The 27,715-nt window shown below is 38.4% G+C and overlaps 1 protein-coding gene across 21 annotated transcripts in view; it reads left to right on the forward strand.

Annotated features, from left to right (window-relative positions):
- The window catches only part of MCF2L (MCF.2 cell line derived transforming sequence like), a 166,216-nt gene extending 138,750 nt beyond the window's left edge, over positions 1–27,466 (forward strand). For 7 of the 21 annotated variants that reach the window (XM_054061996.1, XM_054062066.1, XM_054062031.1 and 4 more), the window contains 25 exons: positions 594–708; positions 1,684–1,803; positions 2,675–2,866; positions 3,084–3,275; positions 3,967–4,126; positions 4,275–4,345; positions 5,416–5,492; positions 6,491–6,557; positions 9,959–10,074; positions 10,725–10,794; positions 11,954–12,046; positions 12,177–12,269; positions 13,566–13,691; positions 14,382–14,603; positions 15,167–15,259; positions 15,778–15,856; positions 16,041–16,107; positions 17,385–17,503; positions 18,130–18,216; positions 19,058–19,117; positions 19,461–19,535; positions 24,028–24,155; positions 24,768–24,880; positions 25,000–25,103; positions 25,224–27,466. In XM_054061996.1, coding sequence (XP_053917971.1) covers positions 594–708; positions 1,684–1,803; positions 2,675–2,866; positions 3,084–3,275; positions 3,967–4,126; positions 4,275–4,345; positions 5,416–5,492; positions 6,491–6,557; positions 9,959–10,074; positions 10,725–10,794; positions 11,954–12,046; positions 12,177–12,269; positions 13,566–13,691; positions 14,382–14,603; positions 15,167–15,259; positions 15,778–15,856; positions 16,041–16,107; positions 17,385–17,503; positions 18,130–18,216; positions 19,058–19,117; positions 19,461–19,535; positions 24,028–24,155; positions 24,768–24,880; positions 25,000–25,103; positions 25,224–25,318 — 2,734 coding nt within the window. In that variant the 3' untranslated portion in view covers positions 25,319–27,466. Of the gene's footprint in view, positions 1–593; positions 709–1,683; positions 1,804–2,674; positions 2,867–3,083; positions 3,276–3,966; positions 4,127–4,274; positions 4,346–5,415; positions 5,493–6,490; positions 6,558–9,958; positions 10,075–10,724; positions 10,795–11,953; positions 12,047–12,176; positions 12,270–13,565; positions 13,692–14,381; positions 14,604–15,166; positions 15,260–15,777; positions 15,857–16,040; positions 16,108–17,384; positions 17,504–18,129; positions 18,217–19,057; positions 19,118–19,411; positions 19,536–24,027; positions 24,156–24,767; positions 24,881–24,999; positions 25,104–25,223 lie in introns of those variants that run through there. The other 14 variants (XM_054062005.1, XM_054061986.1, XM_054062039.1 and 11 more) reach the window with 11 other exon arrangements.
- Positions 27,467–27,715: the final 249 nt, after the last annotated feature.

The raw sequence follows: 27,715 nt of genomic DNA on the forward strand, positions 1-27,715 counted from the left end.
ACATTGGTAAATTTGTTTAAAAGTATAAGACTTAAGGCATTGGCCAAAATTATAATTGAAGAAGATTCTTTCCATTGCAGTACTGCTGTGCAGTAGCCTGTGATATTAAGGTAGTAATGCTGCTCAGCAGAGGAGCAGCAGTGACCTTCAGGTTTATTATGAGTCTTCCTCCAAGGAATGAAACGTAAGGACAGCTGGCTGGTCACAACAGTACAAATTTTTGCCTTTGTATTTTTCATAGCCCAAGGCTTGGGTTCCTCTGAGTCCTAATCTACACATATTCTCATGTTTTATTTATACTTGCTAGCCTGAAGTCCCCATGTCCATAGGCCAGAGCAGAGCAATAGTATGTGGAGGAGCTAGCCTCAAATCAGTACTTGCCAGTTTTTCAGAACTTAATATTTGTGTTGGGTTTCAGTTTTACATCAGTGTTATTCTAGGAAACAATTCTGTGTAATACCTGGCTTCCTGTATCCAATTTATTTTTTCTGGAAAATATTGCTTTGGGGAAGCTTTTTGTTTACTGTGGAAGATTGTATTGTCCCTTAAAGGTTGCACCCACTAGTCTTACAGTATTTCTTTTGTTTTAAAAGGCTTCTGGCTCAATTACATGAAACAGAGACTGCCTTTGATGAGTTTTGGATTAAGCATCAGCAAAAACTTGAGCAGTGTCTGCGCCTTCGGAATTTTGAACAGAATTTCAGAGAGGTGAGAACTTCTTGGTGGCAGTCAGTCTTTGGTATCATAGAAATGATTCAGAAGAAAATACTTCCCCCTCTTGGTTTTGCAGGTTTTGCACCTCTTGTGTCTGCCTGAAAGCTTTCTCCAACCTTTTTCTTGTACATGTCCTTATTTGACACCCTGCCATCTTTACTACCTTGAATACTTGCCTATAGAGACATAATAGGTCCTCTTCTGCAGTCTTATGATTTTTTTCTACAGGCCCAGCAGTTTATAAACATTCAAAAACTCCTTTGAAACCTGTTCTCCACCACAGAAGCATAATATGCTTGCTGCAACACTTTCATCTTGCCAATAGGCCCTTTTACAGAATCAAGACTTGACTAAACCTTTTGGCTGAAACTTTATGAAAGAGTCTCCAGCACTGTGGGTGGGAAGCTATAACCACAATGTTAGAAGCTGGGTGGAGGCTGAACGAAAATTTTTACTGCCAGTTTCTGATCTCATGTTAGTTTAACTCACATGCTTGATGGCATCGACAGTCGCTTTACACCGGTGTAGCTGATCTCAGGACATGGCCTCTGTGTCTCCGTGGAAGCAAGGCTCAGAAACCCTCTTACAAATGTGTGTGTGTATGGCTGTCTCTCAACCACTTGTTAGGATGAGGACCTCTCCCTCCTGTTTTGCTGTTTATGTTAATGTTGCTTTGTATTATTACCATCCGGTAAAAGCAAGACCATAAATGTTTCCTGAGCATTAGTTTTCCTCCATTGTTTTTTTTTAGTACCAGGAAACAGGATTACTTTGCCTTTTCTTTGTGTTTGTTTTCATTTTGAATTTGGGTTGAAGGTAAGCTGATAAAAGTGTGATTTGTCTCTGTGAACCCCATAACCCCATAATGTGAGTCACCTGACTGGAAATAGTAGCCATCAGCTGTTTAACTGATAGGTCTCTGGAGAGGTGGAATTATCTTCATTGATACATAGCTCTGTCTCATTTCAGGTCAAAGCAGCTTTAGATATTGTGTCCGAGAGACTGTCTGCTTTCACAGATGTGGGAAACAGCTGTTCACATGTGGAGCACATTTTGAGTGATCTTGCCAACTTTGAAGAAAAATCATGTGTAAGAGCTCAGCAACGCAGTCTCCTTAATTTCTAGTATGATAATGCATGTGTGGAGATGAACAGTATTTGGTGGTTGAGTATATTTTATGAGCAGGGCTTAAATTGTCAACAGGGCAGAATTGGTGTCTCAAGTAACATGCAGAAGGAATTTGGAATAAAGTCATTAACCACTGGAGCAGCCCAGTTCTCAGGCATCCCTTAATAAAGAGTGGAGCGACCACTCACAAAGTCCATGTGATCAATGTTGTGAAAGAATTGCATTAAGGGTTTACATAGCCAAGTTCTGCACTTGGTGATCAAAGGGCCACATTCATTCCTGTTAAAGCCAATTATTAATTAAATCTCAGAAATGAGAGGGACATGTATTGAACGTACAAACTGTTAGAAGATGACCAACAGAAACATACACTCTGAACAGTGTAGAAAGGGAACCTTATAATCTGTGCTTCACAATAAAACGTATAGTTCTGTAAGTGAAGTGGTTGTTCTGGAGACTGAAGTGCTGGAGTTTGGTATTTATTAATTTGTCCAGATTGCTGCTGTATTCCAGATTGCATACATAGGCACACAATCATGCTGCTGAATAAGTAAAAAGAAAAAGAAAGGTGATAGTTTTTCCTTCACAGGAATGTTTAATTAATGTTTTTTAAGTACTCTAATACGTAAATAAAGGAGGCTTAGGACTTATTGGGCATTTGGGGAGATACAAAATTGGGTTGATTTATTAAGAAAGGCAACTGTTAACTAAAGATGTATTCCTTCGCAATACATGTATTTTACTGCATAAAAACAAATAGTATAATTTTAAATTTTTTTCATTGACATTGATCCAAGGAAATATGTACCTAAATAAGTGTTTCCTTTCGTAGGAAACTATAGCAAAAGCGAGAATGCTAGCCTCAGAGGGTGATGCTTTTATTCAAAGCAATCATTATGCTGTGGATTCCATTCTTCCAAAATGCAGTGAACTTCATCATCTCTGTGATGCCCTCACTACTGAGACAGAACAAAGGAGGAATCTTCTTAACAAATCTCTAGAACTGCACAGCTTACTAGAAAAGGTAAATTTTGTATGGAACAGTTTTGTTTCCCATCATGTTTGCTAAAACCTAGGTCAACCAGTAGTTATAATGTCAGATAAAAGTATCTGGGTGTGCTGGAATTTTTCTCCTTAAATGACTGAATACATTACAAATAGAGGTATGGAATGTCTTAGACCTCTTAGTGTTCGATGCTGACATTGGTGCATTCTGAGCCTGTTCTTTTCTCTGTTTTTAGTCTATGAAGTGGTGTGATGAAGGAATTTATCTGCTGGCTTCACAGCCAGTAGATAAGTGTCAGTCTCAGGATGGTGCAGAATCGGCATTACAGGAGATCGAGAAATTCCTGGACACTGGTACAGGCAATAAAATCAAGGAGTTGAATAAAATTTACAGAGAGTATGCACACATTCTCAATGATGACCTAAAGGTACCAGAAGATGTTTATGTGTATCTATGCATCTATTTGTTAATTTTAGAATTGCTCGATTGCATGGCCATTGCTAACATTAATCAGTAATAGGAGTTATACCTGGGAAATTGAAAGCCAACACATTTCCCTACCTGTCATATCTTTGTATAAGCATGAAGGGCTTCAGAGCTTTTTAATAACTACTTCAATTTTTCAAATAATAGAATTGCTTTTTTAAAAAAAAAGTCCCAAGTGAGTATTTGAGAACTTTTTTTTTATGTAGCAAAACTGGGCCTGTCCTTGATAATTGTGTGACTTCTGCTTTGTAACTGTTTTTTTTCTTTTCATGAGAACTTGAGAATATATCCCTCTTCCTCTTGGTCAATCTCTTTGTGTAACAGAACCATTAGACACTGTCAAGAAAACTTTTCCCTATTTTTTTTTTTTAAATTGAAACCTAAACCCCGCTGGTTTCTCTACACCAAGCAGACAAAATGTTTTATGAAATGATGTTCCAGTTTAAGTGTACTGAATTACTGTATATTATGCCTTGTTAGGAGTGAAGAGTAAGGTGTTTTTGTTTGTGATATAAAAGCAATTGCAATTTCAAATCAATGTTCTGTAAATGGCAGTGTAGCGTGTTGATAGGTCTCTTGGGATTAATTTAATTTAATTAATTTATTTATTTCTATTTCAATGATGATGGTAGGAGCATGTCCAAAAGGTTTTCCAGAAGCAAGAAAGTATGGAAGAAATGTTTCAAAAGAGACAAGTAAGTCTTAAGAAACTGGCAGCTAAGCAGACACGTCCTGTTCAGCCAGTTGCACCAAGACCTGAAGCCTTTGTAAAATCTCCTTGTACCTCTCCAGGTAAGTAACTGTAGTAGCCTTTAACTAATTTTTTGCACTGTGCTGAGAAACTTGAAGAAACTTTCAGCTGTAATTTGTGGTTGCACAAACATCTGTGTAAAATCACCTCAAGTTCTAACTGCTGTTTGGTTCTGGTTTATGTGCTTAGGTCTTCAAAGAGAATTTGTATCCAACTCAGAAAGCAGTGCACTTCAGAGGGTAAACTACAGAAGAGGAAAGGTAATTGTTTTTTCTTTACGCTTTTCATGTGTGTACTGTTTGAGGGAGTCATAATAGAATGAAATATTCAGGAACTTCAAGAAGAATGGGGCAATTCCACTGAAAAAGTGATGATATTGCCCCTATCAAAGTTACTCTGGTAAAGCAGCCATGTGGTTTAAATAGAGGCTGCTTTGTCACTGGGCTGGGTATGAGGGAAGGTAAATAGTTGCCTATATTAGGAAAAGTGTTAGAGGCAGCAAAATATAAAATCTATGAACAGGAAACATTTATTATTTGCCAGTAGTAATTGGCTACTCTTAAAACTGGAGAAAGTGGAGAGGTAGTTGTTGTTGGCTCCAAGACAGTTTCACCTGACCTAATGGGTTGCCATTCCCAAGTGGGGATGGTCTTCCTGCCCCGCCTCCAGCAAAGAAAGCAACCTGACAGCAGCAACAGAACCGCCTCCAGCAAGGAAAGCAACCTGACGGCAGCAACAGAAACAAATAGTTTTCCACTGGATTAGAGGTTTGAATCAACTCAGTGAAGGTTCAGCGAGAGACAATGCGAGGAGGAAAGCAGGACCACGTGACCAGCAGGGACAACAGATGGAGAAAAGGGTTGATTCAAGGAGGGTTGAAAGCAGAACCTCTTATTTTTTTAGGCAAGCCATAATTAGGTCAACCATTACAGTAGACACTGTAAGAGTGAACTTCTGTGTCAAGTTAGGAAGTTACCAGAAGGTTCGCATAGTGCTTCATTTTTAGCTTGGAAAACAGACTAAGGCCAGGGTTGCCTCCACGATTATGCTGATGCTCTGATGTTGCCTTCCTCGAAAGGGGCCTCCAACCATGGTCTTTTCTAGGCTGGCCTTTCATGGAGAGCTCCCTGTGTCTAGACCTTCAGATTGACTTGGATTTTTCTGTTATGTTCTTGCAAATTGCCTTCATTTTTAATGGAGTACAATCTTTCCTGTCAAAATATATGCAAGCAGAGCTGAGTGCAAAGCTCTGTATTATAAAGTGTATTTTTCCCCCATCTGTGTTGCTGTGCTGATTTTTTTGTTGTTGTTTGTTTGTTTCCTTCTTTAGAGTGAAATGACTGAACTTCATCAAAGCCGAGGAGGATCTGCAATGGATGAGGAAGAAAACCTAGCTGTGTTACGGCAGTAAGTATATTTTGATAAACAAAAAATGCTTTTTCTCTGATACGGTTCCAGCAAAGGCTGAGTTTGGCTAAGGATTTGATAAGATGAGTATGCTGCTGTGAAGTAAGCCTCTGTGTTTTTTGAAAAGCATTGGCTATGCTCTGTACACAGTGGAAGGTATTTCAGTCTGTCTGCGGCATTATTTGTAACTTATTTTGCTTTGCTGCAGCAAGGTGATTTCGTGTCAAGATAGCTATGTACTTTCATTTCAGAGATGACATAGTTTTGAGTAATAAGCCTCTTGTAAATCTATCAGAGGTTTTGGTCTCCATGCTTCGGGAGACTGTCTTCTTGTTCGACTCTTTTTAGTCCCTGTTTTGATAAATGTTACCAAAAAAATCACTTTCTTGTATAAAACATAAACAGCATCGCTTATATTAAAAAAAAAATAACCTAGTGCCACCTGCAATGAGTATAGCAGAGCTTATATTTCTGCCTGTAAGCTGGATACTTCTGCTCTCTTTTCACTGTTAGAAACATGTTAAATAGTACAAAATCACAAGGGGAGGGAGTTGGGGGTAAGCATGCTTGCTTGGCCACTGGGAAAATTAAACTTAAAGCAGCATTGGGATATACAAAGTGTGCCCTAAATGCCTCTAATTTAAAATGACTAGTGTAACTTTAAGTCTGCTTTTGTTAATCCCATGCAGCTCCTGCAATAGCTGTGAACACAGCATGACCAAATTTTGTGTGTACAATGATAAAATGCTTTACTTCTTCAATTTAGTTACAGTAATGCTTAAGATGCTAGATTTTACTTTTTCCCTGTTTAAAGACATTTGCAAAAATTTTAAGGTACTTTAAAAATACATGCTTCTCAATAAGGATATACAAACTGTTGACAGGAATATCCATGAAGCATCAGATTTTCCATTACCTGGAAGTTGTTCTGGCTGAAGCAAAGTAGAAACACAAATAAAGTTAATGTTGCCTCCTTAATTTGCATTCTTTGTCTACAGGCATGTAATTAATGAACTTATTGAAACTGAACGAGCATATGTGGAAGAACTTCTCTGCGTTCTTGAGGTAAAGATTAAATTTCACTGAGGTTGTTAGTGAATCAATTTCTCTTCCACCTCATGGTTGCCCTTATGCCTTTCTTGTCACTGTAATGTCTCTACTTATGCCATCCGGGCATTGATTGTTTCATCCTCCTCTCTCATTGTATTTTCACAGAGGCAGGAATCTGCATTTTTTTTCCTAGAAATATTCATGCAACTAGAATTTTATATCAGAAAATACAAATTAGGCAGAAAATAAGATATATCTAACTATTTAGTGGAACATAGTGACATACGTAAGGATCATTAATTCCTGCAAAAGTTTGTTTCAGTCTTGGGTCAGTTTCAGGAAGGTTGCGTATTACGCAGGAACGTGAATCTATATCAGAGGAGAAAACTTGTTAATTACATCCCTCCATCCCTCTTTGCACATCTTTAAGCGATCTTCTAAATGTCTTAGGTACAACTGTGGCAACAGAGTGCCCTGTAATAATATCTTGATTCAAAATTGTAAAGGTAACAAAGATGTCCCTTTGCTCTACACTTGTGGAGGCACAATTGTAGCAACTGCTGGGTTGTTTGTAGAAATGTGTGGCAGTATCTGTGCTGTTCCTCAAACTTGTCTTCAGACATGGATGTGTCATTCTGTTGCAGTCCAATTTGACTGTAAGAGATTATGGAGTTCCAGATAACTGAGGCTGAATTATTTTAATCAGGATGAATTGGAATCGTGGAATTGAGCCAAGTGCATACACTTGGTGCCGATGTTAGGCTCCTAAATAGGAGCTGTCTTAAGTTACGAACTGGGAGAGATAATTTCTGAATACACACTTTCAAGTAAGAGTACTGTATGAGACTTCTGAACTCTGGTCTTGCTTTTGCCTAGTTTGTGCTTGGTTTCCCATAGCATTTATGTCCTAGATCTGGTCCAAGTGCTAGGCAGTTGATGACAGTAGGATGGTTGCATCTGATGTGTGGTAATAAAGCAAGGTTGGTCTCGGGCGGACCTTGAAGATCACTTTATTCTCTGCTTTTCTGTGCAATGCTATTTGTACAATTCTGTTCATAAAATCAAGACTCAAATAGTTGGACGATTTTTGGTCCTTGCTGCTGGTGCTACTGGAAGATTGTTGCAGAATCCTTCTATTACTCTGGTATTGCTCTTGTTTTGCATAGAGTACAGTGGAACACTTGTCTTTCTAGGTCAAGATGTCTTGGTTTTCTGCCAATGTCATAGACTCTCCAGTACTCTGATAGTGCCAGGCACACTTCTATGTGCATCCTTACAGTTTGGGATTCATAGTTCTTGAACTTTGGTGATGAGTCTGCCAATAGTGATTCTGGATGAGATCCTTGCTGAGGTATGGTTCAATGGCAGTCTTCCAGCTTTTGAGTAATTCTAGCTCTTAATCCATAGTTCTGACTCTTCTCCCAATTCCTTTGTTTCTCCTATCAGTCTGCCCGTTTTTTCATGTAAGATAACCTGATACTCCTTTGTATAGACAATGTCTCATATTATTATGTCATATTTAATTGACATGCATTTTCTCTCTGCCAAGATTCCAATAGAAAAACCAAGGTAGTTCCCAGGATTGATTACTGGGAAACTCCTGTAGTGCTCTTATCCAAGCTTGATAGTTTTCCTTTCACTAACCATGGTCATCCCACTTCAGTCTGTGAAATCCAGTCATTTTTATTGGGGAAAAATATTGGTTGTCTATTTTTAGACATTGTATTCAACTCATTTTTCCATTTACTTCCATGCTTTTAGAACAGCTTTCAAATGGAAGATGTAGCAAAGCCTTACATAGTCTTAAAGTAAGATTAAATGAACCCTGTGGCTGCATGGAATCGCTTTCTCTCTGCACTCATAAAACATAAGTACTGCACAGGTAGTAAAACATGAAGAGATTTCATATTAAATTTTTAAAATATGTACTAATTCAGCCTGAAGTGGGAAAAAAATTAATCAAAAGCTTTTTGGCAGTGTATGGATTTCATGTTTTTCAGAATTCCAAACTACCGAGCTCTGTCAGGTTTATTTCCACCTCAGCTAAGTTAGGTAACCTTTCTTCAGGCTTTGCTGCTATATTCAGCATCATCTTTACTTCAAGTGGAAACAAATCATTCTCTTCGTGCATCTCTTTGTGGCGTCTGAACTGCATGATTGCCACAGTTGGTTTTGCTCTGTTAATTTTTTTTAACTCTATATCAATTATTTTTATCTTTTTTAAAGTCTATTCCACTTCTTTTTTTAATTTCTTCTCTTTGAGCTCCAGCATCTTTGCCTATAGTGCTATCTTTTTCTTTTTTGTGGTGTTTGAGGAAAAAATACCCAGGTTTTTAAAGGATTTTTTCTGATTTAATATAAAAATTCATCTAATCACTGTCCTATTAAAAAGCTTGAATTCTTCAGGCTTGCTAACTTTACCAACTAGTTCTCCTGCTTTTTGTAGTTTGGACATCACTTGGAAATTGAAAATCTTGGTTGTAGTTGCACTTTTGCTTATCCTGTCCTTTAATTTGTCATTTTGTTATAATTCAGTGCAGTTTATTATAATTAATGACACTAACGCAGTGACCACCTTGTCCATAGTAACTGTTTAAAAAAATATAAATCCACATCTGAAGTAGGGTGCATCATCTTCCTTCAGTGCCCGTACACTAAGAACTCTGCTGACAATACAGGTACTAGAGCATTCTGGCACTTTTTCTGGGTGATCAGTTGAGGGTGTTTGATTTGGGTCTGAGGTTTTGAAGGGGATTAGTTTGGTCTGGGGTTTTTTAGTGTTTTGGGAGGTGAACTTCATCACAGATTAGTGACCTTGGGACCAAAGGAGAGCAGTTCTAGCTAAAGCCACCTGTGTGCTCTCTTTTTCTTATCTGTGCCAGATAAACAGACAGGAGAATGTGGCATTATATAACAAATGGAAGATGTCAGAATCTAAAGTTATGACTTTTGGTACCAAAGCTAATGAAAATGTCTTAAAGATAGAATTTGCAGCTTAATAATTTCTGTTATAGCAGAAGTAACTACAGTTGGCTTCTTCCTCCGTACTAATAGCTGAGACTAGCATGAAGGTTTGCATGTGTGCCTTTAAACTGTGATGTGTAAAGTCTAACAGAAAAAGTATGCACTATGATTTGTAAGCATTATGAAAATAGGGAGCTTTTGCTCGATGGAAATGATTGCAAACTTTGTTTCATCCTTGATTAACTAAAATTGCAGTAATTAAATTGTCTTTCTAAAAAACTGTTAGATGTGTCTTACTGAACTGATAGTAAAACAGGATTTGTGTACTTTTTTCATGTTTAATACTGAGCTCCTTCTTTGCTATCTATCAGCCTTCAAGCTCGCTGCCTTGTCAAATGAGGTAAGTACTGCAATTCGAGAGATAATTAGTGTGCCTCTCTCCTGTGTTGCAGGGATATGCTGCAGAGATGGACAACCCTTTAATGGCTCATCTCATTCCACCAGAACTCCAAAATAAGAAGGATATCTTGTTTGGGAATATGGAAGAAATTTATCACTTTCACAACAGGTGAAAATTTGTGTTCAGATATAAAACTAGCACTTGAATGGGATTCTTATATTCTGATTTAAATTGTTAAAAGATCCTAACTGAGTCCGACCTGGCATGTCAAAGTTTATATCACGTAGAAGAGGAAAAGCAAAATATCTACAAAAGATAAGCAAAGCTTTGTGAAATTCTCTTCAAAAGTTTGCAATACAAAGGTAAAACTTTGCATTGTGGTCCTCGTCCTGACGAAAGACATTGGAATGTGGTTACAAGGTAATTAAAGCAGTTTGTTTGGTGTTGGTTTTCTTTTATTTTTATGAAATTTGCTATGGAAAGTAAATTATTATTCTAAACCACAAATTCTCAATTCTTACATCTGGTTGAGACTGGTTAATTTTACACTTAAGTGACCTCTCTCTTAAGTTTGAATTCTTGCTGCTAGAGAGTTATTTCTTCACAGGATACTATTTAACTAGGCAGAAAAGAGAAGTATTTTCAAGAGAAGTTAAGTGTATGAAATAGTTGTTTCTCATTCAAGCAAAACTGCACAGGAAGTTTTTGCCACTGATTTTTTTTTTTTTTTAAATGGATTTAGAAAATGAATTGCAGAAATGCAAACATTTACTACAACTTCTTTAACACGTGTGCTAAGAAAATCTTCTTCTTTGTAGAATATTCTTGAGAGAACTAGAATACTACGTAGAGTACCCAGAACTAGTAGGACGGTGCTTTCTGGATCAGGTATGTGTCACTTATGGATGGGATTTCATTTAAGACTGTAACATATGAGAGTGATTTTCATGTCATGATTGCCACTACATCCCTTTTGTACCTGTCTTGAACAGGTCACAAGTTGAAAATATAGGTGTTACTTGAGAACTGGGGACATTTTCCACTGTGTGGGGTCTTTAGATTCCCTAGAAAGAGCTACTACCGTATTGAAAGAAAACTGCATTAATAAAGTGGCAGTTAAGAAAACATGAAGAAGAGTCATGTTTTCACATCACTGCATCTCTTCACATTGCGATAAATGATTGGTTGGCTTGGTTAAATTTCTTTACTGGATTTTTTGTTGTTGTTGTTTTCTGTTTTCTTTAAAGAGTATACCACAACAGAGTAAGTCCAAAATATTTTCATTGTGAAAATAGAAAGCTGTGGCAGAAATAAACTTTTAATTTCGGATTTATTAAACAATAAGTCACCAAAGGCTAAACAGGAATCTATTTATGGAAATCAGTTTACTGTTATTGTTACCTATTGATGCTCTAAAACTGCTTGGAGGAGCCATTCCTCCCCTTCCTATTTACTGTCTGAATCCATGGAGATGCTGTTTCCTAAAACTTCTGTGCTTGCTGATTTCCTACATAGTCTTTCCATTCTATCTATACTTACTATGACATCTTCAACAGTCTTATTTCCTTTTCCTTACAAATGCTGAAGTCATGCTGTTTAGTTTCTGCAGTGATAACGGGCAATAAAATGCGTGGTCTACCTTAGTGTGACTCCAAGTAAAAAACACATTCATAAAATGAAAATGTGCAAAGAAAAAAGGACAAAGACTTTTTTTAAAGTTGCACAGAGGGATGCGCATTCATTAAAATATTTTTCATATTGTAATAGAAATATATTTGTAAATATAATACATGCTTCTTCATAAGGTGCTTAATTTTTATTTCGGTTGCATGTTAGCAGGAACATTTTATTCTGGTGTTCCACGTACAAAATTAGCAGCCATTACAAAATCAGTTAATTTGAGTAGTTGTTTTTTTGGTTGGGATGCCTCAAGGAATTTCATTTTCTTGTTGCTCTCTTTTCTTAGTCATATTGGTTGTGAAAAATTAACCTTTTCCACTAAAGGCACAAGAATTTACTATCTTTTTGTTTGTCTCTCCAATTTCAGATGGAAGATTTCCAGATTTATGAAAAATACTGTCAAAATAAACCTCGATCTGAAAGTTTGTGGAGACAGTTTTCCGATTCTGTATTCTTTCAGGTATGCTTGTTTGAGTCTATGAAATATTTGTGGGACAGGTTTTGTTTGTTTTTTCTAAACAGCGTTTGTATCAAGAACAAATAATGGAAATACTGGTTAGTGTACTTACGAAATCCAACTGTGATTACAGGAATGTCAAAGAAAACTTGATCACAAGCTCAGTTTGGACTCATACTTGCTGAAACCCGTTCAAAGAATAACCAAATACCAATTATTGCTGAAGGTATGTGTTATTAAACTACGACACTAAGCATATTTTTGCATTTAGTTTTTTTAAATGCTGCTTCTCTCATCCTGCTGGAGAGAAACCTAAAATTTAGCAGACAGATGTATCAATCAGCTTGGTTCCTTTCTCTTTCAGCCAAAAAACTGCTAGTATACAGGGAAATGTTACCACAGAGATATTTCATGTAGCTTATTTTGCCCTTATATTTCTGCTGAAGAGAAGATTGAAAAGTTGATTAGGGGAAAGGGAAGGGGCAAGAAAGCTTTGCAACAAAGAAAAGAGAGTATCTGAAGTACTTGGTACTTGCCAGTTGTAGACACCTCATGCATATTACAGGAATGTGCCTTGCTGGATTCTGGGAAACGTACTTAAGTGAGAACAGTGTATAGTATTTTTAGGAAGGATGCCATTGTAATTCACTTAAACATGCTGAGAGAGCAAAATGAGAGCGATATGCCACTATAAATTTTAAAAATAATGTTTTAATTTTTTTGCGTTATTTGAAGTTGGCTGGTTTTAGGAATCATTTCCCATGTAGACTCATGTCTCAATAATTTTATATAGCAGTAGTTTTAAAAAAATTACCTTGGACCTAATTTACTCTTGAGTTAAAACTGAATTGAAGTTAACTGCTTCGAAAGAATTAATTACATTAAACTTTTATGAAGAAAAGAGTATTCAAAAAGTTTTCCATTTAAAGTGTATTTACTTTCTGAAATCCATGAGTAAATGCTTATTCTCATACCATGAAGTCTAGGAGTTTCTATGTGAATTTGCAGCTGTGTTTATCTGCATCAAATTGGAAGATTCAGCTTTACTAATAAGCCCTTTGAAGGAATTCCTTTTTAAGAGTGTAGTCAATGCTCAGTGCAGTATGTTTAAGTCTGTTATTATACTCTCAGGTGTCACCATAATTCAAATAGTGAAATTTGCCTATGTTTTTGCATTTGTTCTCTTCTAAAAAGTAATGAATATAAAAAGTAACACATTTTGAGGGGTTGGATTGGGTTTTTGCTAGCAATTATGATGAAAAACATTTCTAAAGTTAGTCTTGTAAAATTCATAAGTAGCGTTTATAAAGAGTTTGGATTAATGATATCTATTTTATTAATTAACAGCAGAGAAGTAAAACTTCAGGATCTTATGAGTTCCAGATGGTATTTAACCTACTAGAATATAACTTCAAAAACTTTAAACGCTTAATTAAAAAACTTAAATTCAATGTTAGAGTTTGAACGTTCCTAGTTATTGCTGTTTCAAAGCTAAGTACGTTGTCATTCCCTGTCTGCTAAGGAAATGCTGAAGTACAGTAAAAACTGTGAAGGAGCTGAAGATCTTCAGGAGGCATTAACTTCTATACTGGGTATCCTCAAAGCAGTTAATGATTCTATGCACCAGATAGCCATTACAGGCTACGATGTAAGTAACGGTATTTTTTTAATTTACTTTCATTTATTTCTTAGACATCTGTACAGCATACCCCATACTACATATTAATGATGAGAAGAATGTTTTACAAAAGATGCCTCCTGATTTGTGTGATGAAAATAATGGGAAAAGTATCTCACTATGGTCTTCTGACGTTTTCCTGCCATGAATAATATTTTGCTTCATCTACCCAAGTTTTCTTCCTTTGATGTACTTGATGCCAAGTTAGAAACAGAAAATCATCATGAGGAGTCTGGTTTAGGCTATTGCCAAGTGGGAGTTACTACTAAGTTTTTATATCCGTGTGTAAAACTACACTCAAAACTTCTAATTAAAAAAAAAAAAAAAAAAAAAGCCCTGCCATGTAAAGTGCTTTGGAGCAGAGTTTTTTAAAAAAACAAAATGCGTTTTGTGCCACCTCCTCTGTTGATATGTAGATCCCTGTATCTTTGCTACTGGTACTCTTAACTGTAAAATCCTGCCTGAACAGTGTTGGGGAGAGAGAAAATCATGTGTAAAAATCCTGCACTGACTATATTTTTATTATATTTCCAAACCCAACATAAACATTGATCTGAGAGATTACTTGGAACAACAGAACTTGTGAAGTCCTGTTCGGAGCGTGTGTTTTACATTGATGTTGTATCTTTGCAGTTATAAATAATCACTTTTTTCTTCCAGGGAAACCTGAATGAGCTGGGCAAGCTTTTAATGCAGGGATCCTTCAGTGTCTGGACTGATCATAAAAAGGGTCACTCGAAGGTGAAAGATTTGGCACGCTTCAAGCCAATGCAGCGACACCTCTTCCTTCATGAGAAAGCAGTGCTGTTCTGTAAAAAGCGAGAAGAAAATGGAGAGGGATATGAGAAAGCACCTTCCTACAGCTACAAACACTCCTTAAATGTAAGACACTGAGCAGTCCAGCAAGGTCACAGTACTGAGAGTTTATCCTGCAGTAATACAATATTCTGTACTTTTTGGCAGTGAAGATGTGTTATAATTTTGCGCTGGGAGCTTTGCCCTTTCAGGCAGACTAAACTGGTGTTGCAGGTCTATGCCACTTTGTGTTGCTGTCTTTTAGAAAGCCTGGGCAGGAGAAAATTATCCTTTGGGAAAATACAAACCATATTAGTCTAGCTGAATGGCAGTTGCATTAATCACAGAAGATTAAATAGTAAAACAGGGTAATATAAAGTAGGTGTAAGATTTGGTGGACTAAATTTGACTTCTTGTGGGTCAATCTTAATTTAATGTACCTAAACTGTTCTTCCCTCCAAAGTACTCAAGCTGACACCAAACCCTAAATGTCTTATATCCAACATGCAGATCATGTTATTAGTTATTATTTTCCTTGAGCAAATGTGGTTTCTCTTTTCAGAAATAGGGTACCAAAGAACACCAGTAGCCACTTGCTTCCATTGATATCGTAATTGCAATTTGGTAGCTTCTCTCCTCTTTGCTTCCAGATGGCAGCAGTTGGAATAACAGAAAATGTCAAAGGTGATGCAAAAAAATTCGAAATCTGGTATAATGCAAGGGAAGAAGTTTACATCATACAGGTAAATAACATGCTACTACATTTAAGGGGAAAAAAAGAGAGGAGGGAAAAGAGGGACAGAGAGGGAGAAAGTCTAACACTAAGAAGATCTGGGTTTTGTTTCCTCCGTTATAATACTAATAGACAGTGATGAGGAAATGTAGAAAAAGGGGGTAGGGTGGTGACTACTCAAACCACCACAAGATTAATAAGGTAGTTTCTTAGTATATTTCAATTGCAGAGTATTGTCGATGGAGAGGAAATAATATTTTACGATGTGGAGGATATTGTATACACCATTCCTATTGCTGTCCTTGGAGTAGTGGATGGCTTGGGAGCCAGAGTTGGCTGTAGCACATGCACAGCCTCTGCCTCAGTGTGTTCCACTTCTCACAACTAGTTTCTGTTCACTAAATGACTGCAGAGGTCACTCTGCCTGTCCCTCTTGAAGGATTTCTCCGAGTCTGTGCTTTGGTATGCAGTTCTTTGTGTAATAAAGTATTTTGTGCTTGATGACTGATTGTATGTATTTTTGGGTAGGCACCAACACCTGAAGTTAAAGCTACTTGGGTAAATGAAATAAGAAAAGTGCTGACAAGTCAACTGCAGGCATGCAGAGGTATTTTGAATGTATATATATTATGCGTACATATATATACATACATATATATATACATATACAGTTATTTTTAATCTCTTTTCCCTTTGAACTTCAAAACCTGCTCTGTATATCTTCACTGTAGAAATTAAAATCTCAAAACACAAATCTGTGTTAATTGTTCTTTTTCTTTCCTTTATTACAGAAGCCAGTCAGCACAGGACACTAGAACACACACAGAGTTTACCTCTACCAACATCAACTTGCACAAGGTAAGTATGTTGTCAAATCAGTCTGGCTGTCTTGTAAATATACTAATACAGCTAGTTTACAGTTCCTCATTACTCCTATCCCTAAAATATCACCTTTGTGGATTAGAGGAGGGGGTTAGGTCTCTTTCTTCTATAAAGCTTTAGTTTTATACATCTCCAGAATGGTTAAACCAAGCAGCAGCAGCATGGGCTTTGCCAGTTGATAGAGAACAACACAGAAAAGTCATTTTCTGCACCAGTCAAAATCCTGGTGGTATTATGACTCTGTTGAACAGCTATTTATATACTTTACACCTCAGGTAGGAATTATGTGGAGCAGCCTTTCCCTTCTTTCTTTATTCTTTTCCTTCACATGGATTATTTTTTCTTCCTTTTCTAATGTCATCTTCTCTCCCTTTTTTATTTTTTTTCAGAGCCTTATCTTTTTGCTGTTCCTTGTTCTTTTCCTCCAGTTTTGGGTTTTTTTACCAAGTGGTGCGTTGATTCCTTCACAATCCCAGCTTCTGAGTCAAGCTTTTCTTCTTTTCCTACTTTTTATCCTTCACCTTACAAATCTGTATATTATTCTGCTCTCACCTTCTGTTCCGCCCTTCTCTGACACCTCTTTTTAATTCTTTGCCTCTCACTCTTCTTTTCATGGTATGTGTATATACCCATGAGCCCATATTTCATATATTAAGTCATTCCCGTATGGTGTGTGCTCAAATATGTATCTGTAGTTCTCTGCCCTGCATGTTTTATGCATCTACTTATCACTTGGAGAGAATTTCTCAGGTGTATGGTATTTCTGAGATGTCTTTCTCTATTCCATTCCAATCGGAGGTGTGAGGGGAATCCAGCTGCAAAATCCAACCTCTGTTCTTTGTTCGTCCTTCACATGTTCTTGTGTTAAGAGCTTCTGAGGGGTAGAGTTTATTCCTTTTATTTTTTTTTTCTTTTTTTTCCCTTTAGTACGTTCAGGAGGAAACAGAATGTGTGCCTGTAGCTGAAAGTGAGTGAAAGTTGTCCTGATTTGTCTTCTCAGTAGCTTCCACTGCCACATGTGGTTGCAGTCAGTTAGGGCAGTCTTCTCATTTGTATGTGCTTATGGTCTTTCTATGCACAGTGACTAGTGACTTCCTTCAGTCCCAGAAGGTATGATCAGGGAAATAGCTAAGAAAATATTTTTAGCCTATTTATCTCTATTTAAAAGGCAACCTGTGACTGAAGGTCATAACCCCTGTTCAGATTCAAATTTTCTGGAGATGGATTGATGGTCTTAATTTTCTTCCAATAAGCAGTCCCTCACGGAACCACATCAGAAACACCAAAAAAATGGAGGAGAGAAAAGCTGATCTTGCAAGTCTAGAAGGTTATGGCACCACAGTAGCACCAAAGTACCCTGAGAAAGGCAAAGGTGAGTTTGAATGTATTTATTGTTGTCTTTAATTGCACAAAGCATGCCTGCACTGCAGATGCATAGGCAGATCCACCAGCAAAGTAGCCACAGTAGCGCCCAGAAACACAGCATTTCAGTTGAATGAGCAGGGCTTTGCTGCTTTCAGCCCTGAAGCAGCCCACCCGCAAAGTGCTGCCACCAACTGCCTGTCCCATCTGCCCTTAGCTTGGGGTTTCTGCATTCCACTGTGTGATGTGGACAGGACCAAAGCCACCTTGAATAAAGGGTAGCTGAAAAGAATTGGTAGCTGTGTGTTATGAGGCACAGTAAGTCTTCTCTTAAAGCTGCTCAGCAACTCGAGTTTCTCTTCCTCTGGATAAATTTCTCAACATTACCTGTTCTGAAGAGTTTTGGTTGTTTTTTATCCCTTTAATTTTGGCTCCTATTATGTACTGAACCAATGGCAGCACAACTCCCTGTGCAGTGAGAATAGGCCACTTGGTTTCTTCTGTCGTACCTGAACTTTCAGTCGTCCTTTGTTATCCTAACATGCAGGTTCCCTGGCACAGCTGCAAATGATTTTTTGCCTTGATCTTTTCCTGGCCTTCGTCCTTTTCTTTCTGTGTCTCTCTCTTCCTTTGTAGATGACACTAGCTCTACCTCAGAATGCTCTGTACTGTCAAAAAAGAGCTTTACACTGCAGGGCTTTACTAACCTCAAAAGTCAGAAAGGTAATTTTTTTAAAATAAAAACATAATCTAGGCTGGTCTTTGTTTAAGACAGTGAGTGATGCTTTGATTACAATGTGTGTGTGTAGTGTAGCAGCGTTTCAGTGTATGCACTAGCTTGTTCTCCTAAGATCAAGCTAAGTTCCTAAGTCACTAACCATGATGGGCAGATTTCAAGAGGAACTGGCTCCAGAGTGAGAGGGGAAGATGTAGCTGGGAAAAGTGGAGCTGTTAGAGAGGTGAGGGAAGGGATGCAGTTTCCAATGCCTTCAGTCTCACTATTGAGAAAGGTGTTTATAGTGCCCTATTCCTACAGGAAAACTAGAGGAAGGGAATAGTTAGATTGGACACCTTGCCTGCTTCTGGCTTCAGTGGATCTGCCCCAAATGCACTTGTACTTGGCAAAAAGGAATCAAGGTTTTCTAGACTATTGCTATATTGGCATCCTTGCTAACAGAACTCCCAAAGCATGACTACAGCAGAATGTATCAGAGTGTTGTTTTTCTGCATACAAAAATAAATAATAATTTCTATAGGCTTCCAGAAACAGTCTTGACTTTTTTTTCCTAAAACAGGCAATACAAGTCTCAGACCTTTCTTGCTTCCTCCTGCCAAGTAATCGCACTGGTACATTCACTTCTTGCTTTGAACAGCTGTCTTTGAACAGTCTGAATTGCATTAAGATGATGGCATTTATTCAACAGCATGACTTTTTTTTTCTAAGCACCTTTTTGGAATGCCTTTTAAAAACCTCATTACCTTTGAGTTCTTTCTGGAGAGACTCTAGGGTTGTGTATCTAATGCTAATGAGGTGAGCACTAATGTCCCATGCTTGCCTTGACAGAAACTCCACCTCCTTCTGCTAAAAGCCAGACATTGCCAATGATCCTTCTTACAGGACCAGGTATTGCTGTAGCACTAGATTTGTATAAAAATGATTGCTTAATTTGGTAATGTTTGTCTAAAATGAATATTAATTGTATTTGATGTCTAGTTAATTTAGAAAATTTTGCATATACCTTCATCTATTATTTAAAAATAAATTTGTCAGTTTATCCTTAAATAACTTACATGTAAATAATTCCTTCTGTAATTGACCAATGGCAGCTAAAATTAGAGTGATTACTTAAATCCACTTGTTTACATGGGAAAACTCAAAGGTATTTAGCATGCGATCCACCTATTCTCTTTTTTCCAGTTCTTCAATATCTCTCTTCTGTGTTTTTTGCCTATTCATCCTCCTGCAGCTTCTCCTACCAGTCCTGACAAAAAAGCTAAACGGCATGAAGTAGTGAGTGACCCAACTCCTTTTGGTTTAAGAGGTATAGTGATGCCACTTCCTGTACTCCACAAATATCCATGCATTCCTCCTGTGATATGTCACATCAGGGCACTGGGAATACCTACATGATGCTATTGTGTGCCAGAGTACTGATATCGGCTGCGTTTGTCCAAGTGGATCTGTTGACTTCTCTACATACTGGCTTTGATAGCACAGCTGGTTGAAGTTTTACATTGGTATCAAATAAAGTAGCATATTGCTAACTAGTTTTTAGGAGGTGGCAGTGGGAAAGGGATCTTCTGCTGAAGAAGTAACCAGAATGGTATTACAGGGGCATCCAGTTGCTATGTGACACATGGTTTTCCAGTTAGCATCCTCCTGTCATTGTGCCCCCGGTGGAGGGGATTTATCTTTTCAAAAAGAGAGAGGAAAAAAACCCCAAACCTGAAACTCATGTACTTTAGTCAGAGTGGGGATCACCAGTGTGATGTGGAATTTCCATTTTAGATCTGTGTTTAGTACTGTAGTCACAGTCATACTTTTTAAATGATAGTGGCAACTTTTCCACCCTGTGAACCCCAGGTGATTTAACTGAACCACTTGTAGCAATTTGCCTTCCGTTGTCCCAGCCTGTGGCTAAGCAAATAATAGAAAAGCATTTCTGTTAAATCATAGAATCATGGAATGGGTTGGGTTGGGAAGGACGTCAAAGATGAAACAGTTCCAAACCCGCTACCGTGAGCAGGGACACCTCCAACTAGATCAGGCTGCCCAAGGCCCCATCCAACCTGGCCTTGAACACTGCCAGGGATGGGACATCCATGACTTCTCTGGGCAACCCAAGTTCCGTTGTCTCACCACACTAGTAGTGTAGAATTTCTTCCTTATATCTAAAATAAATCTAACTTCTTTCCATCTAAAACCATTACCCCTTGTCCTATCACTACATACCCTTGTAAAAAGTCTCTCTCCAGCTTTCCTGTAGCCCCCTTTAAGTACTGAAAGGCTGCAGTAAGGTCCCCAGAGCCTTCTCTTCTCTAGACTGAACAAACCCAACTCTCTCAGCCTGTCTTTGTATGGGAGGTGCTCCAGCCCTCTGCACATCTTCATGGTCCTCCTCTGGACCCACTCTAATCCATGTCTTTCCTGTGCTGAAGGTTCCAGAGCTGGACACGGGACTCTAGGTTAGGTCTCATGAGGGTGGAGTAGAGGGGGGCAGAGTCACCTTCCTTGACCTGCTGGCCAGGCTTCTTTTGATGCAGCCCAGGATACATCTGGTCTTCTGGTCTGCAAGCACGCATTGCTGGCTCATCTCCAACTTTTCATCTGCCAGCACCCCAGGTCCTTCTTGGCAGGGTGGCTCTCAATTCCTTCATTCCTCAGTCTGTACTGATACTGCGGGTTGGCCTGATCCAGGTGCAGGCCTTGTTGAATTTCATGAGGTTTGCATGTGCCTACCTCTTGAGCCTGTCAAGGTCCCTCTGGATGGCATCTTTTCCCTCCAGCACGTCAACCGCACCACACAGGTTGGTGGTGTCAGCACACTTGCTGAGGGTGCGCTCAATACCGCGTCCATATCTCTGACAAAGATGTTAAACTGCACTGGTCTGAATACTGACTGCTGTGGAATGCCACTTATCACTGGTCTCCACTTGGACATCAAGCCATTGACCATTACACTTTGAACGTGACCATCCAGCCAATTAGTTTTCTGCCTAGTGGTCCATCCATTAAGTCCATGTCTCGCCAATTTAGAAAAAAGGATGTGGTGACTGATTTCTAAGCAGCACAGCTGTTGGTGAAGGCTTGAATACAAATCCTGAGGGCTAATTAACTAGGGAGTACAAGGGCAGCAGTCCCTTTCTTCCTGACTTTTTCCACCTCCATTTGTTATAAAATATTATTCTAAAGATGAAGCTGTTTGAGGTTGTATCAGCATCCTCCTCTTCAGGTTTCCACAGCCCTTGTCTTTGTTCATGTGGAAACAACGGAGGTTCAGCTGCTGTGCTGGGGAAATTATGCAACACCATTGACCTTGTCTGAGCAACAGGCAAGGTAATCCCAGGCCAGATGCATACAGAATGTCAAGTGTGGGTATGGGAGTTATGAGTTTAATTTTTCCACAGGTAGTAGTCAGAACTCCAAGATTGGGTAGCATGGAAATTCTGAGGGCGTGAATATGGTATCAGAAAGCAAAGGGTCTGCTATGGCCTTTTCTATGGATGCTGAAATTTTCCAAGGTGGAGGGTTTATCATTGCTAACTTATAGTAAGATTGTTGGGTTCTTTTAACAGGCTTTTCTGATTTGCTGTCCTGTCTAGCAGCCTTTTATTTTATGAAACCACTAAATCAAGTAAATTAATTAAAATCAGCTAGTAGCTCACCTTTCTGTCTTGCACCTTCTGATCTCTTGTTCTGACACTCTCCCATTCTGTGACTGAGAGGGATAAGCAAGCAATTGACCCAGGCCTTTGGGGGATGAAACTGCACCAGGTGATGACCATACATTCCTCGTGCAGAGTGCATTGCACCCACTCATTTCCTTTCACTACTACATCTCTCCAACTTGTATCACAGCGAGCTCAAGGGAAATGAATTGGTGACAGAATCACATCTTGCGGATAGATCCTATCTCTATGAAGAAACCTGTGGGCCTATTTCTGTAGAGAAGCAGTTAATGAATTCTTAACTTTGCTGAAACCATCAAATCTAAACTGATTTCTGCATAACTTTGTCTTTTCTCAAGACTGTCTACTGTTTTCTTACTTTTCTGGCCTTTGTAGGGAGCTTTGATTTAGTCACAATGGGCAGAATACATATATGCACATGAATGTGTGCCCATAGTCAGTTACTATGAATACGACCATAGTAACTGCTTCCCCTCCCAACCCAGGATCAGATGGGCTTTTATGAGGACTTGTTAAGGACTTTTGTAAGGTCTTGTGTCAGCTTTTATGCGGAGTAGGAGTACTATTGCTAAGGCAGGATCAGGCAGGTCTACTTTTATCCACATCAGCACAATAAAAGAAAGAAAGAGGCTGAGGAACAAGAGGTGTTACCCAAAATGTTCCAGATGAGCAGTCCAGTGAGCATGATGCCATAAACAGAGCAATTACAGTGATTTCACTTCCTTTTTCTTTTGCGCATCTCGTCTCTGTTCACATTGAGAGCCTGGAACAATTAGGAGAACCCAGGTAACTTTTGTTACATTGTTCTTAACTTGGAAATAATGGAAAGGGTTCCAGCTGTGTCTTATGAACCAACTGTAAGCTGTGAGCTTCCAAGGAAGCTTACATGGAATACAGCAGGAATTTATTGCTTAGTTTCTTCACAGATGGAAGTTCATTCTTAACCCTGGACAGGGTCAAATGGGTCAGTACTTCTAACCTTGTGCAGGTCATCGAGCAATGCAGGCAAGGTAAAAACCCCACTCATTTGATGTGCTCTGGGTGTGATTTCTTTCTGTAATTCTTAGACTGCTTTGGCTTTACTCTGACGATGCTCAGGTTTTTTCCTAATGCACTGCTATGACTAGCTGTGTGACAGATGCCTTGGAAGCAGTGAAGAGAAATGCTAGTGCTTTCTCAATTTAGCCAATAGTTACATAAAAGTTTGGGGTTGGAGTTGTTCTTCCTTTCATTCTTTGCATTGTTACATTGTTGTTACCCTTTGGCTTATACCAAAATTTTACTTAGGAATATTTATTTGTGTTTTATTGTGACTTCTTTTCATTATAAGCTTGACACATTTATTAGCAGCTGCAGACCTCAGTGAAAAGGACCCCGCTAGTAAAACTTACTGTAGTTTTATTTGGAAAGGGTTTCTGTGCACTTTGGATATGATTCAGCCTTGTAAAAAAAATGAAATGCTTCACCCTGAGAAAGAAAAAGGAACACTTGGTGATAAATGACAGACGGGTGATCGTTCTTGTGGTGTTTAGTACAGAGACTTAACACCAAGATAATTCAGTGTGATTAAGTAATCCTTGTGCCTGAATAACCTTAACTAATGAGCTGCTTGTCAGGTGAAATACCGAGTGCCTGTAGCTTGTGTTGAATTTCTCTATAGCTCTAAGTGCTCAACAGTTTGAACAAAGAGATATGCATCCATCCCTTGTTCCAGCAAGCTAGTTAGGTTGCTTTGATTGACAGCGCTATGTGTTCATCCTCTTCCCATAGACTGTGTGTTCCTACCTTCTATCTTCTCCCAAGAAAAGGAGTACCTATCCATCATTCATCTTTGTATAAGGGAGAAGTAGTTTCATTTTAGTTGGGAATTTGTATTCTTTCCGTTTCCCTCTATATAAATCCAAAGGGCCAAATTCACTGCTGTGCTTTGCCACAACTCTGCTTACTCCGATGGAAACAGACCAACTTTTGCCAGCTCTGTATTTCCCCCTAGTAGGTGTAATAGCTTCCCCATGTTGGGTTTTTCTCCTGTTTGTTGGTCACTTAAGAGCTTTTCAGTGGGAAAAACATTCCTCCCAGTGGCTCACTGCTGCAAAGTTAACTGTTGGCTGTTTGTTTCCAAAGGCTGGGCTAAAACATCTCATTCACTTGATGCATCTGAAGAAAATGATGGCTGGTCTAGTGCTGAAGATCCACTGAATTCGTCGGATGCAGAGGAAGAAGGAGGAGGAGGGGGAGGCGAGATGAAGCTGGTAACCAGAGAAGCTTTCCTGTTGAGCTAAGCAAATGTTACTGATACATTGTGTGTGGCAGTATATAGGAATGATTTTGAACCTAGCAGGAAGGAGATTGTCTACCTTGAAATCCTCAGCTGGGCAAAATTTCCAGAGGAATGGAAAATATCCCTTTCTCTTAAATCAGCATTGTATTTGTACCTTGGGAAGATCCATCTGTGCTGTAGTATACCTGCAGACAAGTGAGACCATGACTGTTAATGCTGTGGTACAGCTGTCAAGCAATGACATGTTCAGCTACCATGTCAACAGACTTCCACACGTACCTGTCACTAATTTGGCGGTTTTGCTTTGGTTTGATTTTTAATTTTTAGAGATTTGAATGAATTTTTATAATGGAAACGTTTCACTGAATGTTTTTCAGGGTGTGAGAATTCATGTACTGAATTTGCATGTAAACTGAACAGCAAATTTTTACTGCCCCTCTCTACGTGTATTTACACAGTCTTCAGCATGTATGTGCATGAGAAAGAAGGGGAAAGTACTCTAATATTATAACAGAAGCTGCAACATATCTGAAAGTACTCAATAGAAATAATTTGTTTATATTTTTCTTCTGTGTGCATTTAGACTCCTGGTAAATATACAGTTGTGACTGATTATGAGAAAGGAGTTGCTGAAGAATTTACAATGAAAAGTGGAGATCTAGTTCAGCTGATTCGTGAAGGGGAGGATGGACTTTGGTACGCAGATCTGTGTTTGGAAATTTTTATACGCAGAACTGTTTGGAAGGCAGATGTTTAGGGTAAAACTTTCAAAGGCATCAAATAAAGTAATTTGACTGTTTTTCGTATTATTTTAGGTATGTCAAGAACCTGAGCACTGGTAGAGAAGGTTGGATCCCAGCAAACAATCTGCTAATGCTCATAGGCAATTCAAAATCAGCTCAATCTTTAAGCAGCTCTGGTAGGTAATTTACTATAAAGGAGATGATTGTCTCTCTGGAGATTCCTTTTATGAAAGGAAGTTGAGAAAAACCCCGACCATATCATATTTTCTTGTGTGCTTTTTTTTTTTCTTTCCTAGAATCAGGCACTGCCTCCAGCACTTTGAGCACATCGTCAAGTTGCAGTGATAGTTGCAATGCCAGCAGCACCAGCTTCTCGGACATTAAGGGCTAACATTAAATTTTCTTCCCACCTCTATGGAAGGTAAATCCAGAGTCTGTCGTTTTGTGGAAGAGCTCTGGATGCTGGACTCAGAGAACCACCAGTTCTGTGTTGCCAACTTTGAGTATTTTCACTGGTGATTTTTAACAGGTTCTCCCAGAAGATGCCAATGAAAAGTGCATGGAATGTGAAGTTGTAAATAAAAGTTAAGCAATTGGAAATAGGGTCTTGTAGAGGCTTCTGCTCTGAAGTCTGAAGCTGCAGAGCTGTTTATATACAGTCGGTTTTCTGCATCATTTTGTAACAGCCAGGACCTGAATGTGAGCAAACAAAATGTGCAGAGTGCTAAATCCTTATTGTAAACTAATAACACAGCAATCACTGTACAGGATAAGTATGAAGAAAATAAATCCAAGTTTACAATTTCTCCTCCCAAAAAACCCCTCTCTCCAAGGATGTACCTCGGTCAATGCATTGAATGAGACTCTTGCAGCAACCAGAAAGGAGGTTAGATCCAACCTTTTCCCTTCTTTTGGGTCTTCAGGATACTCCTCTCCTCTCTAGAGACTGGGAAGCAGAAATGACTAATTCGCTGACCACCACAGCATCAAAAGAAAATATTATTTTATCCTTTCCAACCTTTTATTAATGTGGGAAATGGAGTAGCTGTTTTCTGAGGTATTTTGGCCTCACAACAAATTCTTCACAAAGATCACTTGAGTTTACATAGCCTTGGCAATTTAGTAGTATCTTTTTCCTTACACGGGTGCACAATGAAACACAAATGTTCTTATTCACTAAATGATTTCTTAATTGGTAATTGCATGGTTACCTTCAGCTCACAATTAACATGGAATTACGGGTAAAGGAAACTATTGTGACTGCCCTATAGGTCAAGAGCCGTCCTTCAGACAAACCTATGAGGGCTAGAAACCAGATGTATTTTTAGTCAATAGTGTTTGTTGCAGATTTATTTGAGAAATAAACAACAGCATAATTTTTCTATAAAAGGGGGAGCATGGGAGGAAAAAGATCTTTATTAGGTAAGCTTGATTTATGCTACAGACAAGTATTTTAATTTTTTTAAAGGAAGGGTAATGCTAAACTTGCCATTTTTCTAACTATAATGTAAGCCAATGTTGTAAATTTTCACCTTGTCAGGTGTTCTTTGCACTTCATCCTTACAAACAATACAAAACTCTGTGTGTGTGTCTGGAATGCTGTTTTCATTCCTGTCCATCTCTCAAATATTTTAGTTTACATGAAAATAGTTTTTTAACTGATTCATATACCATATTACTTAAAACTAATGTGAACATTAAGAGTAATTTTTCAGAAGCACTAAGCACAGCAAATTATGTCAACGGGAGCTGCTGTTAATCACCAGACCCTGTGATGGCTGAGCCCTGAAGTCTATCTTTGTGCCATAAATTTAGATTTTGGGGTCTGCAGCTTCGGAAACTCAAAGGACAAATACTCTTAAGAATGATCTTACTCCTGAGTTGCTAAAGCAACCCTGCCCCACATGCAATCAAAATGCAGCTGACCACAGTCAGTACAAATAGAAACATATATATACACACACATATATGTGCATATGTATGTGCCTGTATGTATATATATGTGTGTGTAGATATGTATATGTGTGTAGATATAATGTATCAATGTAAAAGATGTATTTATAGTCTTCATGCTGCTGAATGTGTCACTTTACAATTCATAAATACTTAGATTTCTTGCAATACTGCAATGTAAATGCTGATCAGGGTTTTACTTCAGGCATTTTTCCCAAAGCAGAAGTCCTCTGATCTTTTTTTAATTATCTCATATAGTTCTATGCTGACCAGGAATATTTAGTCTGATATTTAACAATGGTATGGCAACATGAGATTCAGCTTACCTTCATATATGTAAGTTATTTTGTAAAGTATCTGTAACATAATTTACTTATATATTGCTGTCATTGCTAGGATGAGACTGTCCTTCCATTTTTCACTGCAGCCTCATTTGTGTTATTTCAATGGTTTTCTCCACATCATTGCACTTTAATTCAACCCATTTCAGCATTTCTTTTTTTACTGCTGGTGTGAATTAGAAGTTCAAAGTCAGAGGTCTCTATTGTAATTATGAAAATTTGAATAAATTTCAGCACTTCTTGCTGAATGCCTTTATACAGACATGCTCTGTGTTTTATTTTGTCTCGATCATAAAAGCTGCTCATGTGTTTCATAAGAAAACAGAAATAGGCTGAGAGGTTTGGGATAGAAAACCAGGTCTGGCTGGATGTTCAAGCCTAGAAAGCAACATGTTTGTCAGGGTCCATGTGTTCCAACCTTCTGCTACTCCTTCTGGACTGTCTTGGAAGAACACCATTTTACCTCTATTGTCCTGTCTCACCTGACACTGGGA

The sequence above is a fragment of the Cuculus canorus genome, chromosome 1 (genome assembly GCF_017976375.1).
Source record: "Cuculus canorus isolate bCucCan1 chromosome 1, bCucCan1.pri, whole genome shotgun sequence".
NCBI classification, from domain to species: Eukaryota; Metazoa; Chordata; class Aves; order Cuculiformes; family Cuculidae; genus Cuculus; species Cuculus canorus.